Source organism: Oncorhynchus mykiss, chromosome 16 (assembly GCF_057628025.1).
Source record: "Oncorhynchus mykiss isolate SJ-2025 chromosome 16, ASM5762802v1, whole genome shotgun sequence".
NCBI lineage: Eukaryota > Metazoa > Chordata > Actinopteri > Salmoniformes > Salmonidae > Oncorhynchus > Oncorhynchus mykiss.
The window spans coordinates 27,394,802-27,412,453 of NC_143037.1; the positions used below are offsets into that span (position 1 = coordinate 27,394,802).

The 17,652-nt window shown below is 42.9% G+C and overlaps 1 protein-coding gene across 1 annotated transcript in view; it reads left to right on the forward strand.

The window, feature by feature from the left end:
• The first annotated feature begins 129 nt into the window (after nt 1–129).
• sult1st6 (sulfotransferase family 1, cytosolic sulfotransferase 6) overlaps nt 130–17,652 on the forward strand; it is a 45,943-nt gene continuing 28,420 nt past the window's right edge. Inside the window, exons 1-2 of the mRNA XM_036946678.2 lie at nt 130–1,003; nt 3,682–3,810. Coding sequence (XP_036802573.2) covers nt 817–1,003; nt 3,682–3,810 — 316 coding nt within the window. The 5' untranslated portion in view covers nt 130–816. The remainder of the gene's footprint in view (nt 1,004–3,681; nt 3,811–17,652) is intronic.

Here is a 17,652-nt window from a genome sequence, read left to right on the forward strand (position 1 = left end):
ATTAGACTATAGCAACCCGTTTTTACTTGGGAAGTAAATAGCCAAAGGAATATTTGGCTAGCTGCTCTGTTTGGAACAGATAGTTCTAGACACTCCCTTGTCCCTCCCTCGAACTCCAGATTCACTGGTAAAAAAAAGAAAAAAAGAAAGTGGAATTCAGTCTGGCCTGGGGAGTTACATAAGGGCACTTTAGTATAGGAAGTCGGAATGGCTTACACCGGGATAGAGCTCAGAGCAGGCAGACAGCACTCAGCCAGAGAGAGGAGGTTAAAAACAGAGTAGGAGAAGGGAGAGAACATTTTGGGCCTAGACAAATATTCTAGGAGATAGGGATAGTAAGAAGGGAGTAAGATCATATAGTCAAATATTACAGAGAGAGAGGGGGGGGGGGGAGGGAGAGAGGGAGAGAGAGAGAGAATAAGAACAAGGAGAGGTAGAGTAGACAGAACTAGTTTGAGAGCAGACACCGGAATCTACAGCAGCTAAGGTAGAGACAGATCCCATATACTCTTCTGTGCTTTTCTTGTCTTCAGCAGACATGAGATACAGAGAAAGCTATTTAGGATAAACAAAATAAAAGTGAGAGATCTTGCATAGAGAGAGAGAGAGAGAGATGTTAGAAAGCTAGAGTGATACAGAGAGAAGAACAAGCAAGTCAACTTTCTGTGCATACTGACAAAGAGGACCAACCACTCCAAGAAGATAAGCAGAATACCGGACTTAAACACTTTTACGTTCTTGGGCTCCCTGTGGTCTTCTCTTGGTCTCCTTGTGGTCTGCTTGTGGTTCTGCTTCCTCGTGGAGGAATTTGAAGTCATGGCTGGGAAAGAAGAGCTGTCGTACAACGAGGCCATCGCGGCAGCGGGTGACGCATTCCACCGCTTTCCCCTGATCAAGATCCAAGGGGTCCCTCTCATGTGCCACATTGTCCACAACTGGGACTCTATCTGGTCCTTCTGCCCCGATCCCTCTGATCTCCTCATTGCCACCTACCCCAAAGCAGGTAACTGGAAATAGGTTATTTATTAATGATTTTGTCATTCACAGATGATTAAAGGTAGCCTGGTTTAACCAGACTGAAAACTGCACTCGCAGAATGATGCGGTCACAGGATTTAGGCTGGTTTAACAAGGCTAGATCAAAGGAACAAGTATGAAATCAAAGTTTGTCAGATATTTTGAGACCTTAAAAGTAGTCGAACGCCAAGATCACGGCATCGTTTGTCTAGAGCTAGCTTCACAGGAGGCTGGTGAGGGGAGGACATAATAAGGGCTGGAATGGAGTGAATGGAATGGTGTCAAACGCATGTAGATCATGTGTTTGATACTGTTCCAATAATTCCATTCCAGCCATTACTATGAGCCCGTCCTCCCAAATTAAGGTGCCTCCTGTGCTAGCTACATGCCTCAAACCAAAATGAATGAACCAGATAAGCACACGAATCCTGAAAACAATAAGGTGCTTATCATTTTCATAGATTTTGGATTGTGGTTCATAGCTTGATCTTCTTAACCTGGGTCGTCGTGGAGTTACAGTATCTCAACAGAAGACTACCCACATGAAAAAATACTTTTCTATAGAATACTACAGTATTTACTATATGATTCTGTAGTATACTGTACAATACTATACTTCACACTGTAGTATCCCTTGATCTTGTGTAGTACTTACTACGTAAAATAGGTAAAAGAATAACACTGTACTACAGTAATGTTCGCAAAAACATTACAGTCCGCAGAAAAACTATAGTTGTTTTATCATAGTAATACTACAGTATTTAATTTGCATATACCCTGCCTATTTCCCTCCCCCATATCTCAATTTGTGCCACCCATAAGTGAGAAACATACAGGTAACTGACTAAATAAAGGAAACACCAACATAAAGTGTCTTCATAGGTCGTTGGGTCACCACGAGCCAGAACAGCTTCAATGCACCTTGGTATTGATTCTATACTGAACAAATATACAAAAACGCAACATGTAAAGCGCTACTTTTCGAATCATGCGCTTCTCTCAAAAAGTACACTTCAAGTGACACTCATTCAAGATGGCCGTACTTCTTCATTACACAAAGGAATAACCTCAACCAATTTCTAAATACTGGTGACATCCAGTGGAAGCGGTAGGAACTGCAAACAAGTCCCTTAGAAATGGTTTCCCAATGAAATCTCATTGAATAGACAGTGACCTCAAAAAAAAATCGGAATGGTTTGTCCTCTGGGTTTTGCCTGCTACATAAGTTCTGTTATACTCACCGACATGATTCAAAGGGTTTTAGAAACTTCAGAGTGTTTTCTATCCAAATCTACTAATACTATGCATATCTTATATTCTGGGGATGAGTAACAGGAAGTTGAATTTGGGCACGCTATTTATCAAAAAGTGAAAATGCTGCCCCCTATCCCGAAGATGTTTATGACAAATACATTTTATATATATATGGATGGATAGCCAGGGGCAAACTCCAACACTCCGACATAATTTACAAACTAAGCATTTGTGTGAGTTCGCCAGATCAGAGGCAGTAGAGATGACCAGGGATGTTTTCTTGATAAGGTTGTGAATTGGACCAGTTTCCTGTCCTGCTAAGAATTCAAAATGTAACAAGTACTTTTGGGTGTCAAGGAAAGAGTAAAAAATACATTATTTTCTTTAGGAATGTAGTGAAGTAAAAGTAAAAGTAGTCAAAAATAAAACATAGTAAAGTAAAGTACCGATACCAAAAAAAAACGACTTAAGTAGTACTTTAAAGTATTTTTACTTAAGTACTTTACACCACTGGGGCAGGGATGTCCCAAAGATCCCTGATAGCACTGACTATTTTTAGACATGACCCTAAGTGTGATGGTATGTTGATTGCTTAATGACCTCAGGAACCACACCTCTCTGGAAGAACCTACTTTCAATATACTTTACATCCCTAATTTACATAAGTGTCTCCATTATTTTGGCAGTTACCTGTATATGCCAAGTATAGACCATATATTGTGTTACTTACAGGTTATAGAAAATAATAGAAGCTCTGAACTGTTCATTCAGACCCCAGTCCTACCTACAGGTTATGGAAAATGGGCTATTTTAGTATTTGTCCAGTACATTTCCTGAAGGTTAAAGCCCCCACTTCTATGTCAAAGATAATAAAACAAAAACACTATAGTAAATACTATAGTAATGTCCACAAAAAAATACACAGTATACTACAGTCTGCCAAAATGCTACATAAATACTACAGTATACCACAGTCCAAAAAAGCACTACAGTAATTCATATAGTATATACTACAGTTTTTTTACTACAGTATTTAAACTATAGTAAACTGTAAATACAACAGAATGTCCGCGAAATCACTACAGTGAATACTACAGTAAAGTCCGCAAAAAAACTACAGTGAATACTAAAGTATTTACACCATATAATATTTTTTTCATGTGGGTATTTTGGAGTGGGAGAACACAATAATTGTACTGGCCACTGGTTTGGAATGTCCACTGCATACCCCTGGAGTAATGTAAATTCCAAAGAAATATAATTACTAGAATGGACATTCTCATTCAAGTCAATCATCTGTGATAGGTGGACTGTTGGCGGTACCCATGAGTGTTCCAGTCAACTTGCCGGGGTCTGAGTGGCTTCTAGTAATTATATTTCAATGGGCCCCTCTACCTTTCCTGTCTCTCAGGAACCACGTGGACCCAGGAGATTGTGGACCTGCTGCTTAACAACGGAGACGCAGAGGTCGCAAGGAGAGCACCCACCTCCTTCCGAATCCCATTCCTGGAGATCCACTCCCCCCCGCCCATCCCCTCTGGTGCGTGTGTATGTGTGTGTGTGTGTGTGTGCTTTCTCATCCTACAAGCTGTTCAGAGCTCAATGTGTATCATTGTAGCAGACCTGGGTCAAATACCTATTTTCAAATACTTCTTGCAATACGTTTTTTGCTAGAGTCTGCCTGGAGTGCCAGATGGGCAGGGTTTGCAATTTTGGGAAGTTTCTATTAGGTTATTAAGCCAGTCAAGCTCAAATAGGCAGAGATAAAGTATTTATAGGCAGAGATAAAGTATTTATTTTCAAGCTTCTGTTCTATTTCTTCTTCCTACTTAGCTTAAATGGATCTCGCAACTCTGGTCCGCAGTGCAGGGCCATATTATGTGTAACCCACGGCTCACAAACCCAATTCCTGGAGGAATGTTTGGGCGCTGGTCTTAATAACAACCCGTTTCCTCTACCTTGATCAGAGAACGAGTTATTAACCCACAAACATCTCCCCGCAGTGTGTGTGTGTGTGTGTGCGTGTGTGTTTGTGCTTGTGTGTGTTAAAAGCAAGTACAGAGAACAAGGCCAAAATCACTTGTGCTGTGATTGCTACTTCTTAATGAAGGTTAACCTTTGAATCTTTATTGAGTGTGCAACAGTGTTTTATGATGCACGACGGCTGACGCAACAAATATAAAGTTTACTTTATTGTTCATGGTCGAGAGGAAATATGCCTTTTTCTTTTTATCCACACACACACACACACACACATAAACACACTGCACAAAATGTTGTATTAGGCCTTGTTTATTTTATTTATTTATTTTACCTTTATTTAACCAGGTAGGCAAGTTGAGAACAAGTTCTCATTTACAATTGCGACCTGGCCAAGATAAAGCAAAGCAGTTCGACAGATACAACAACACAGAGTTACACATGGAGTAAAACAAACATACAGTCAATAATAAAGTATAAACAAGTCTATATACAATGTGAGCAAATGAGGTGAGAAGGGAGGTAAAGGCAAAAAAGGCCTTGGTGGCAAGGTAAATACAATATAGCAAGTAAAACACTGGAATGGTAGTTTTGCAATGGAAGAATGTGCAAAGTAGAAATAAAAATAATGGGGTGCAAAGGAGCAAAATAAATAAATAAATTAAATACAGTTGGGAAAGAGGTAGTTGATAGGGCTAAATTATAGGTGGGCTATGTACAGGTGCAGTAATCTGTGAGCTGCTCTGACAGTTGGTGCTTAAAGCTAGTGAGGGAGATAAGTGTTTCCAGTTTCAGAGATTTTTGTAGTTCGTTCCAGTCATTGGCAGCAGAGAACTGGAAAGAGAGGCGGCCAAAGAAAGAATTGGTTTTGGGGGTGACTAGAGAGATATACCTGCTGGAGCGTGTGCTACAGGTGGGAGATGCTATGGTGACCAGCGAGCTGAGATAAGGGGGGACTTTACCTAGCAGGGTCTTGTAGATGACATGGAGCCAGTGGGTTTGGCGACGAGTATGAAGCGAGGGCCAGCCAACGAGAGCGTACAGGTCGCAATGGTGGGTAGTATATGGGGCTTTGGTGACAAAACGGATTGCACTGTGATAGACTGCATCCAATTTGTTGAGTAGGGTATTGGAGGCTATTTTGTAAATTATATCGCCAAAGTCGAGGATTGGTAGGATGGTCTTGTATGGATGGATGCTTTTGTAATATACTGTATCTGTCCTACTATGGCGTCTAAGACAGCATAGGCAGCAACATTGAGGCTATCTCCATTTTCAAGTAGTCAATTTCCTTCTTTTGTGTTAAAAAAACGAAAAAGCTTATAATGGTAATTTAACGCCACCTGCAGTGCTGGTGTCCTGAACCAAATATTGTGTCGTTCAAGTATTTTGGCCACTAAATGGCAGTGATACAGCTTAAACCCATTTACAAATCAGGCAACCCAATTTGAAGAAGAAGCCAATGCGCAGATCATTGGCTGATCACTCCCAACTCATAGGAATCCCCACCCAGTTAAGAACTTTGTCAAAAATGGATTATATCCAACTAGAGACCTCTATGGTTATTCTTAGATTGAGGTGGCTTTTGGGAATAGCATTTTGGGGAGAGAAAAAAATCAAAATTTTTCATGATTTCAATGTCTTTGGGTAAATATTCTCATTTTAAATCAACTAATAAGGCAGCTTAATAACTTTTTGATTAGTAACATCAAGGACACATTATAGGTAAACTAAGGATTTTTTTTAAATGGAAGCCCCAGATGCTTAAATATAAGGTCCTTCATTTCTAATGACATATGATTTATAATTTGGCTCACAATTTAATTTCCCTTAATTTAAATAGAGTAACACCATTGACACTTTTAGACACACCAAATTATCACACAGAATACTCAAATGTGTGACATATTAAGATTATTATTAAACAAATATATATATATATATAAATACACACACAGTGCCAGTCAAACGTTTGGACACACCTAATCATTCAATGATTTTTCTTTGTTTGTACTATTTTCTACATTGTAGAATAATAGTGAAGACATCAAAACTATGAAATAACACATATAGAATCATGTAGTAACCAAAATACAAATCAAAATATCTATTTTAGATTTCAGATTCTTCAAAGTAGCCACCCTTTGCTTTGATGACAGCTTTGCACACTCTTGGCATTCTCTCAACCAGCTTCACATATAATGCTTTTCCAACAGTCTTAAAGGAGTTCCCACATATGCTGAGCATTTGTTGGCTGCTTTTCCTTCACTCTGCAGTCCAACTCATCCCAAACCATCTCAATTGGGTTGAGGTCTGGCAATTGTGGAGGCCAGGTCATCTGATGCAGCACTCCATCACTCTCTTTCTTGGTCAAGTAGCCCTTACACAGCCTGGAGCTGTATTTTGTCATTGTCCTGTTGAAAAACAAATAATGGTCCCACTAAACGCAAACCAGATAAGATTGCATATTTCTACAGAATGCTGTGGTAGCCATGCTGGTTAAGTGTGCCTTAAATTGGAAATAAATCACCTACAGTGTCACCAACAAAACACCCACACACCATCACACCTCTTCCATCACACCTCTTCACACCTCTTCCATGCTTCACGGTCGGAACCACACATGCAGAGATCATCTGTTCACCTAATCTGCATCTCACAAAGACACAGCGGTTGGAACCAAAATCTCAAATTTGGACTCATCAACCTAAAAGACAGATTTCCACTGGTCTAATTTTCATTGTTCATGTTCCTTGGCCCAAGCAAGTCTCTTCTTCTTATTGGTGTCCTTTAGAAGTGGTTTCTTTGCAGTAATTTGACCATGAAGGCCTGATTCACGCAGTGTCCTCTGAACAGTCTCCTTGATGTTTAGATGTGTCTGTTACTTGAACTCTGTGAAGCATTTATTTGGGATGCAATCTGAGGTGCATTTAACTCTAATGAACTTATCCTCTGCAGCATGGGTAACTCTGGGTCTTCCTTTCCTGTGGCGGTCCTCGTGAGAGCCAGTTTCATCATAGCGCTTGATGGTTTTTGCAACTACACTGGAAGAAACGTTCAAAGTTCTTGAAATTTTACATACCTTCCCAAAGAGCCATGGACCTCCGGCCAAGAGGCAAGAAGGATGACCAAAACTTTGTTGAATCCCAAGATAATTTGAGACTGTTGCTCTCAGCAGCCTCTTCAGAGTCTGCCGGCATGCTTGCTACGTTTAATCTCCAAGATGGCGTAGCAGTTCAGATGTCTTGTCTTTTCATGTCCTGTGTATATATATATTTTTTCTTCATATATATTTTGTATATATTTTGTATATATTTTTTATATTTTTAAATTCAATTTCAACATACTCTTCTGCAACCCGCCTCACCCAATTTGGTATGGATCTGCTATTTTCTATACTTTAGAATCGGAAGCCCCAACAGAAGCTAGCCTGCTAACTAGCTACTAGCTAGTAGTCAGTTAGCCACTGCTAGCGGTCATCAGCTAACCTTAGCCCGGTCAACTCCTGCCAGTCTGCACAGCGCGATTCAACCCAGAGCATACCAGACTGCTTTTCTCCACCAAATCTCCACATCTCTGGATTCCTACCGCAAGCTCTGTACCTTTTCACCTGGATCATCGCAGCTAGCTAGCTGCTATCCGAGTGGCTACTCCTGGCTAACGTCTCTGTCCAGAAGCAAGCACCAGTTAGCCTGGAACTAGCCTCGTGCTAGGCCCATCTTAGCTGAAGAGGCCCATCTTAGCTGAAGAGGTCCATCAGCCACTCCTTGGGCTACAATACCTACTTTGCCAATTAGCTTGGACCCCTTTTACTGCCGACGCCGAGCCCGCCGATCCATTACGACTGGTCTACCGATGTAATTTGCCAGAGGGGGTTTCAACAGGCTCCTCCATCGCGACGTCCCCCGAAGGCCCATCCGCTTGCATATCGCGGGGACGATTTGATGCTATTGCAGTCCACCACAGGATGTATTTGTGCTAGTCGAGGGCAGTCAAGTCTGGAGTGAGCCAAGGGCTATATCTGTTCTTAGTTCTACATTTTTTGAAAGGGGCATGCTTATTTTAGATGGTGAGGAAATTACTTTTAAAAATGACCAGGCATCCTCGACTGATGGGATGAGGTCAATATCCTTCCAGGATTCCCGGGTCAGGTCGATTAGAAAGGCCTGCTCACAGAAGTGTTTTAGGGAGCGTTTGACAGTGATGAGGGTTGGTCGTTTGACCGCGGACCCATAACAGCAGAGGTGTATTTGGAGGGCAAGTTGGTCATAATAATATCTATGAGGGTGCCAAAGTTGACGGATTTAGGGTTGTACCTGGTGGGTTCCATGATCATCTGTGTGAGATTGAGGGCATCTAGCTTACATTGTAGGACTGCTGGGGTGTTACGCATGCCCCCTTTTTAGGTCACCTAACAGAACGAACTCTGAAGATAGATGAGGGGCAATCAATTCACATATGGTGTCCAGGGTACAGCTGGGAGCTGAGGTGGGTCTATAACAGGCGGCAACAGTGAGAGACTTATTTCTGGAGAGATTAATTTTTTAAATTAGAATCTCGAACTGTTTGGTCATAGACCTGGAAAGTATGACAGAACCTTTCAAGCAATCTTTGCAGTAGATTGCAACTCCTCCCCCTTTGGCAGTTATATCTTGATGGAAAATGTTGTAGTTGGGGATGTAAATCTCAGATATTTGGTGGCCTTCCTAAACCAGGATTCAGACATGGCATGGACATCAGGGTTGGCTAAGTGTGCTAAAGCAGTGAGTAAAACAAACTTAGGGAGGAGACTTCTGATGTTGACATGCATGAAACCAAAGCTTTTTCGGTTACAGAAGTCAACAAATGAGGGTGCCTGGGGACATACAGGGCCTGAGTTAACCTCCACATCACCCGAGGAACAGAGGAGGAGTAGGATAAGGGTACGGCTTTAGGCTATCAAAACTGGTTGTCTAGTGCGTTGGCGACAGAGAATAAAAGGAGCAGATTTCTGGGTGTGGTAGAATAGATTTGGGCAAAGTGTACAGACAGCGGTATGGTGGCATGCGGGTACAGTGGAGGTAAACCCAGGCATTTTGTGATGATAAGAGAGGTTGCATCTCTGGACATACTAGTTGTGCTGGGTAAGGTCACCACATGTGTGGGAGGTGGGACAAAGGAGTTATCTGAGGCATGTTGAGTGGGACTAGAGGCTCCGCAGTAAACTAAAACAATGATAACTATCCTAAACAACAATATACAAGGCATATTGGCATTTGAGAGAGACATAAAGCGAGGCATTTTTTTATTTATTTTACCTTTATTTAACCAGGCAAGTCAGTTAAGAACAAATTCTTATTTTCAATGACGGCCTGGGAACAGTGGGTTAACTGCCTGTTCAGGGGCAGAACGACAGATTTGTACCTTGTCAGCTCGGGGGTTTGAACTCGCAACCTTCCGGTTACTAGTTCAACGCTTTAACCACTAGGCTACCCTGCCTAGCAATCACAGGTGTTGATTGGGAGAGCTAGCTAAGACAGCAACAGGTAAGACAACAACAGCTACTCAGCTAAGACAACAACAAGTAAAATAGCAATGAATGGGCAGAGAGGGTCAGTTAACTACTCATAGGGGCTGAGTTCGAGGCAGATAAACAAAAAAAAACAGAATGGAGTACCGTGATTAATGAACAGTCCAGCAGGCATCAGCTATGTAGCCAATTGATCATAGGGTCCAGTGAACAGCAATAGATGAAACAGGGAAGCCGCTGGGTAGTTGTTACTACCTAGCAAGCGGGAGACACAGCGTTTAAAGTTAGCAGACCAGGGCTAGTAGATGCGCCTGCTCCGACGTCCGGCAAAGGCTGGTTGGGGGCACAGCGGATGGAGTTATGTCAGCAGACCAGTCGTGGTGGAACGGCGGGGCTTCGTGTCAACTAAGGGTCCAGGCCAGTTGGCAAAAGAGGTATTGTGGTTGTAGTAATTTTGTTTGCTACCCGGGTGTTATGGGATTTTTATGAATAATGACTCAATTATGTATACATTTAACTTAGAACTATAACTCAACAGAATACTACTATGTTACTGTATGAATGTGTGAATCTTATTATAATCATAATACTGAATATAATGTGTGTAGTTTTAGTCAAAAATTAGAACAAGGACTTTCTGTTCCTTGTTAGAAACTAATGGAGCTATCGTCAGACCGGCTGGAATACTGTGTTCCTTACAGGACATTCTGTCCCTACCCAGGGAGGGGGGAGACCTTGGGCTTGTAGTAGATTATTTAACAGGTGGCAGGCAATGTGGGAAGGCTTGTGAACTATATTGCCATTGTATCCGAGAGGAAGAGAGACATTTATGACGAAATGTGAGGTATATAAACCAATGTACATTGTATTAGGACCAATGCTCTCGAGAATAAATGCTATTGTGTAATTTTGGTAGACTGGTCTCTGTCTATTTTATGCAAATAAGGATCTTACAAATTCTTAGAAACAGACAAGAGTGATTTCAATTGAATTGGTTAATGAACACATATAGGAATTGTTATATTCCTTTAACACCGGGAGATGCACCTGGCTCGCGGCTAACTGGTGCTAGCTTCGGGGCAGGGAGTTAGCAACTATAGCCACTCGGTAGCAGCTAGCTAGCAGTGATGACCCGGTGCGAAGGTCCAGAGTTTACAGCAAGGATCCGGTGGAGTAGTGGAATTCTAGCCGTGTTGGGAAAGAGTCCGGGAAGAGTCCTGGCGGCATCAGCTGTGTAGCCGAGGGATCACTGAGCGGGCCGGGAGGTGGGCCTGGCTCATAGCTAGCTTCCGTGCTGGGCCACTTGGTGGCAGCTAGCTAGCTGTGATGATCAGGAGTAATGGTCCAGGGCTTACGGCAGGAATCTGGCATTGTAGCGGAGAAAACAGTCCGATACTGGCAGGCTGGCAAGTTGAATAAAGCGTCTGGTGTCTGTGCCGAAGGTAAAGGCCGCTAGCAGTGGCTGACAATTACGAAATAGCTAGTAGCTAATTAGCTGGTTAGCTTCTGAAGGCTAGCTGCTGATGGAGGTTCTGGCTAAAAGGTCTAAAAATAGTGGCTCCGTATCAAATTGGGTGAGGCAGGTTACCGGAAGGTATATTTAATTTAAAAATGGAAAAGAGATTGAAAATAAATGGAAATATATACAAAAAAAATACGAAAAATACAAAATGTACAGGGGAGAACGACATACCACGTCTGCACTGCTACGCCATCTTGCAGTCTATCACAGTGCCATCCGTTTTGTCACCAAAGCCCTATATACTACCCACCACTACGACCTGTATGCTCTCGTTGGCTGGCCCTCGCTTCATATTGCTCACCAAAACCACTGGCTCCAGGTCATCTATAAGTCTTTGCTAGGTGAAGTCTTGCCTTATCTCAGCTCACTGGTCACCATAGCAGCACCCACCCGTAGCATGCACAGGTATATTTCACTGGTCACCCCCAAAGCCAATTCCTCCTTTGGCCGCCTTTCCTTCCAGTTCCTTTAAATTATTGCTGCTGCCAATGACTGGAACGAACTGCAAAAATCACTGAGGCTGGAGACTCATATCTCCCTCACTAACTATAAGCATCAGCTGTCAGAGCAGCTCACAGATCATTGCACCTGTACATAGCCCATCTGTAAATAGCCCATCCAACTATTTATTATTATTATTCCATGTGTAACTCTGTGTTGTTGTTTGTGTCGCACTGCTTTGCTTTATCTTGGCCAGTTGTAAATGAGAACTTGTTCTCAACTGGCCTACCTGGTTAAATAAAGGTGAAATAAATAAAACAAGTAAAATAAAAAACTCTCCTCCCGGAAATTCAAGATAGTAACAAAGGTCTTTCACTGGAAATTGACAAGAAATCGTCTGAACTCCGTTCTTCCATTGACGACCTGAAATCCTCCCTGAACGATCTCCTTTTGAAAACGACTGAGGCTGAGTTACGCATTAGCACCATTAAAGATACCATCACTCGACATGACCAGGTTATAAAACAGCTGCAGAAGGACAACGCCTCTTTGTGTAGCCAAGTGATCATAGGGTCCAGTGAACAGCAATAGATGAAACAGGGAAGCCGCTGGGTAGTTGTTACTACCTAGCAAGCGGGAGACACAGCGTTTAAAGTTAGCAGACCAGGGCTAGTAGATGCGCCTGCTCCGACGTCCGGCAAAGGCTGGTTGGGGGCACAGCGGATGGAGTTATGTCAGCAGACCAGTCGTGGTGGAACGGCGGGGCTTCGTGTCAACTAAGGGTCCAGGCCAGTTGGCAAAAGAGGTATTGTGGTTGTAGTAATTTTGTTTGCTACCCGGGTGTTATGGGATTTTTATGAATAATGACTCAATTATGTATACATTTAACTTAGAACTATAACTCAACAGAATACTACTATGTTACTGTATGAATGTGTGAATCTTATTATAATCATAATACTGAATATAATGTGTGTAGTTTTAGTCAAAAATTAGAACAAGGACTTTCTGTTCCTTGTTAGAAACTAATGGAGCTATCGTCAGACCGGCTGGAATACTGTGTTCCTTACAGGACATTCTGTCCCTACCCAGGGAGGGGGGAGACCTTGGGCTTGTAGTAGATTATTTAACAGGTGGCAGGCAATGTGGGAAGGCTTGTGAACTATATTGCCATTGTATCCGAGAGGAAGAGAGACATTTATGACGAAATGTGAGGTATATAAACCAATGTACATTGTATTAGGACCAATGCTCTCGAGAATAAATGCTATTGTGTAATTTTGGTAGACTGGTCTCTGTCTATTTTATGCAAATAAGGATCTTACAAATTCTTAGAAACAGACAAGAGTGATTTCAATTGAATTGGTTAATGAACACATATAGGAATTGTTATATTCCTTTAACACCGGGAGATGCACCTGGCTCGCGGCTAACTGGTGCTAGCTTCGGGGCAGGGAGTTAGCAACTATAGCCACTCGGTAGCAGCTAGCTAGCAGTGATGACCCGGTGCGAAGGTCCAGAGTTTACAGCAAGGATCCGGTGGAGTAGTGGAATTCTAGCCGTGTTGGGAAAGAGTCCGGGAAGAGTCCTGGCGGCATCAGCTGTGTAGCCGAGGGATCACTGAGCGGGCCGGGAGGTGGGCCTGGCTCATAGCTAGCTTCCGTGCTGGGCCACTTGGTGGCAGCTAGCTAGCTGTGATGATCAGGAGTAATGGTCCAGGGCTTACGGCAGGAATCTGGCATTGTAGCGGAGAAAACAGTCCGATACTGGCAGGCTGGCAAGTTGAATAAAGCGTCTGGTGTCTGTGCCGAAGGTAAAGGCCGCTAGCAGTGGCTGACAATTACGAAATAGCTAGTAGCTAATTAGCTGGTTAGCTTCTGAAGGCTAGCTGCTGATGGAGGTTCTGGCTAAAAGGTCTAAAAATAGTGGCTCCGTATCAAATTGGGTGAGGCAGGTTACCGGAAGGTATATTTAATTTAAAAATGGAAAAGAGATTGAAAATAAATGGAAATATATACAAAAAAAATACGAAAAATACAAAATGTACAGGGGAGAACGACATACCACGTCTGCACTGCTACGCCATCTTGCAGTCTATCACAGTGCCATCCGTTTTGTCACCAAAGCCCTATATACTACCCACCACTACGACCTGTATGCTCTCGTTGGCTGGCCCTCGCTTCATATTGCTCACCAAAACCACTGGCTCCAGGTCATCTATAAGTCTTTGCTAGGTGAAGTCTTGCCTTATCTCAGCTCACTGGTCACCATAGCAGCACCCACCCGTAGCATGCACAGGTATATTTCACTGGTCACCCCCAAAGCCAATTCCTCCTTTGGCCGCCTTTCCTTCCAGTTCCTTTAAATTATTGCTGCTGCCAATGACTGGAACGAACTGCAAAAATCACTGAGGCTGGAGACTCATATCTCCCTCACTAACTATAAGCATCAGCTGTCAGAGCAGCTCACAGATCATTGCACCTGTACATAGCCCATCTGTAAATAGCCCATCCAACTATTTATTATTATTATTCCATGTGTAACTCTGTGTTGTTGTTTGTGTCGCACTGCTTTGCTTTATCTTGGCCAGTTGTAAATGAGAACTTGTTCTCAACTGGCCTACCTGGTTAAATAAAGGTGAAATAAATAAAACAAGTAAAATAAAAAACTCTCCTCCCGGAAATTCAAGATAGTAACAAAGGTCTTTCACTGGAAATTGACAAGAAATCGTCTGAACTCCGTTCTTCCATTGACGACCTGAAATCCTCCCTGAACGATCTCCTTTTGAAAACGACTGAGGCTGAGTTACGCATTAGCACCATTAAAGATACCATCACTCGACATGACCAGGTTATAAAACAGCTGCAGAAGGACAACGCCTCTTTGTGTAGCCAAGTGATCATAGGGTCCAGTGAACAGCAATAGATGAAACAGGGAAGCCGCTGGGTAGTTGTTACTACCTAGCAAGCGGGAGACACAGCGTTTAAAGTTAGCAGACCAGGGCTAGTAGATGCGCCTGCTCCGACGTCCGGCAAAGGCTGGTTGGGGGCACAGCGGATGGAGTTATGTCAGCAGACCAGTCGTGGTGGAACGGCGGGGCTTCGTGTCAACTAAGGGTCCAGGCCAGTTGGCAAAAGAGGTATTGTGGTTGTAGTAATTTTGTTTGCTACCCGGGTGTTATGGGATTTTTATGAATAATGACTCAATTATGTATACATTTAACTTAGAACTATAACTCAACAGAATACTACTATGTTACTGTATGAATGTGTGAATCTTATTATAATCATAATACTGAATATAATGTGTGTAGTTTTAGTCAAAAATTAGAACAAGGACTTTCTGTTCCTTGTTAGAAACTAATGGAGCTATCGTCAGACCGGCTGGAATACTGTGTTCCTTACAGGACATTCTGTCCCTACCCAGGGAGGGGGGAGACCTTGGGCTTGTAGTAGATTATTTAACAGGTGGCAGGCAATGTGGGAAGGCTTGTGAACTATATTGCCATTGTATCCGAGAGGAAGAGAGACATTTATGACGAAATGTGAGGTATATAAACCAATGTACATTGTATTAGGACCAATGCTCTCGAGAATAAATGCTATTGTGTAATTTTGGTAGACTGGTCTCTGTCTATTTTATGCAAATAAGGATCTTACAAATTCTTAGAAACAGACAAGAGTGATTTCAATTGAATTGGTTAATGAACACATATAGGAATTGTTATATTCCTTTAACACCGGGAGATGCACCTGGCTCGCGGCTAACTGGTGCTAGCTTCGGGGCAGGGAGTTAGCAACTATAGCCACTCGGTAGCAGCTAGCTAGCAGTGATGACCCGGTGCGAAGGTCCAGAGTTTACAGCAAGGATCCGGTGGAGTAGTGGAATTCTAGCCGTGTTGGGAAAGAGTCCGGGAAGAGTCCTGGCGGCATCAGCTGTGTAGCCGAGGGATCACTGAGCGGGCCGGGAGGTGGGCCTGGCTCATAGCTAGCTTCCGTGCTGGGCCACTTGGTGGCAGCTAGCTAGCTGTGATGATCAGGAGTAATGGTCCAGGGCTTACGGCAGGAATCTGGCATTGTAGCGGAGAAAACAGTCCGATACTGGCAGGCTGGCAAGTTGAATAAAGCGTCTGGTGTCTGTGCCGAAGGTAAAGGCCGCTAGCAGTGGCTGACAATTACGAAATAGCTAGTAGCTAATTAGCTGGTTAGCTTCTGAAGGCTAGCTGCTGATGGAGGTTCTGGCTAAAAGGTCTAAAAATAGTGGCTCCGTATCAAATTGGGTGAGGCAGGTTACCGGAAGGTATATTTAATTTAAAAATGGAAAAGAGATTGAAAATAAATGGAAATATATACAAAAAAAATACGAAAAATACAAAATGTACAGGGGAGAACGACATACCACGTCTGCACTGCTACGCCATCTTGCAGTCTATCACAGTGCCATCCGTTTTGTCACCAAAGCCCTATATACTACCCACCACTACGACCTGTATGCTCTCGTTGGCTGGCCCTCGCTTCATATTGCTCACCAAAACCACTGGCTCCAGGTCATCTATAAGTCTTTGCTAGGTGAAGTCTTGCCTTATCTCAGCTCACTGGTCACCATAGCAGCACCCACCCGTAGCATGCACAGGTATATTTCACTGGTCACCCCCAAAGCCAATTCCTCCTTTGGCCGCCTTTCCTTCCAGTTCCTTTAAATTATTGCTGCTGCCAATGACTGGAACGAACTGCAAAAATCACTGAGGCTGGAGACTCATATCTCCCTCACTAACTATAAGCATCAGCTGTCAGAGCAGCTCACAGATCATTGCACCTGTACATAGCCCATCTGTAAATAGCCCATCCAACTATTTATTATTATTATTCCATGTGTAACTCTGTGTTGTTGTTTGTGTCGCACTGCTTTGCTTTATCTTGGCCAGTTGTAAATGAGAACTTGTTCTCAACTGGCCTACCTGGTTAAATAAAGGTGAAATAAATAAAACAAGTAAAATAAAAAACTCTCCTCCCGGAAATTCAAGATAGTAACAAAGGTCTTTCACTGGAAATTGACAAGAAATCGTCTGAACTCCGTTCTTCCATTGACGACCTGAAATCCTCCCTGAACGATCTCCTTTTGAAAACGACTGAGGCTGAGTTACGCATTAGCACCATTAAAGATACCATCACTCGACATGACCAGGTTATAAAACAGCTGCAGAAGGACAACGCCTCTTTGTGTAGCCAAGTGATCATAGGGTCCAGTGAACAGCAATAGATGAAACAGGGAAGCCGCTGGGTAGTTGTTACTACCTAGCAAGCGGGAGACACAGCGTTTAAAGTTAGCAGACCAGGGCTAGTAGATGCGCCTGCTCCGACGTCCGGCAAAGGCTGGTTGGGGGCACAGCGGATGGAGTTATGTCAGCAGACCAGTCGTGGTGGAACGGCGGGGCTTCGTGTCAACTAAGGGTCCAGGCCAGTTGGCAAAAGAGGTATTGTGGTTGTAGTAATTTTGTTTGCTACCCGGGTGTTATGGGATTTTTATGAATAATGACTCAATTATGTATACATTTAACTTAGAACTATAACTCAACAGAATACTACTATGTTACTGTATGAATGTGTGAATCTTATTATAATCATAATACTGAATATAATGTGTGTAGTTTTAGTCAAAAATTAGAACAAGGACTTTCTGTTCCTTGTTAGAAACTAATGGAGCTATCGTCAGACCGGCTGGAATACTGTGTTCCTTACAGGACATTCTGTCCCTACCCAGGGAGGGGGGAGACCTTGGGCTTGTAGTAGATTATTTAACAGGTGGCAGGCAATGTGGGAAGGCTTGTGAACTATATTGCCATTGTATCCGAGAGGAAGAGAGACATTTATGACGAAATGTGAGGTATATAAACCAATGTACATTGTATTAGGACCAATGCTCTCGAGAAT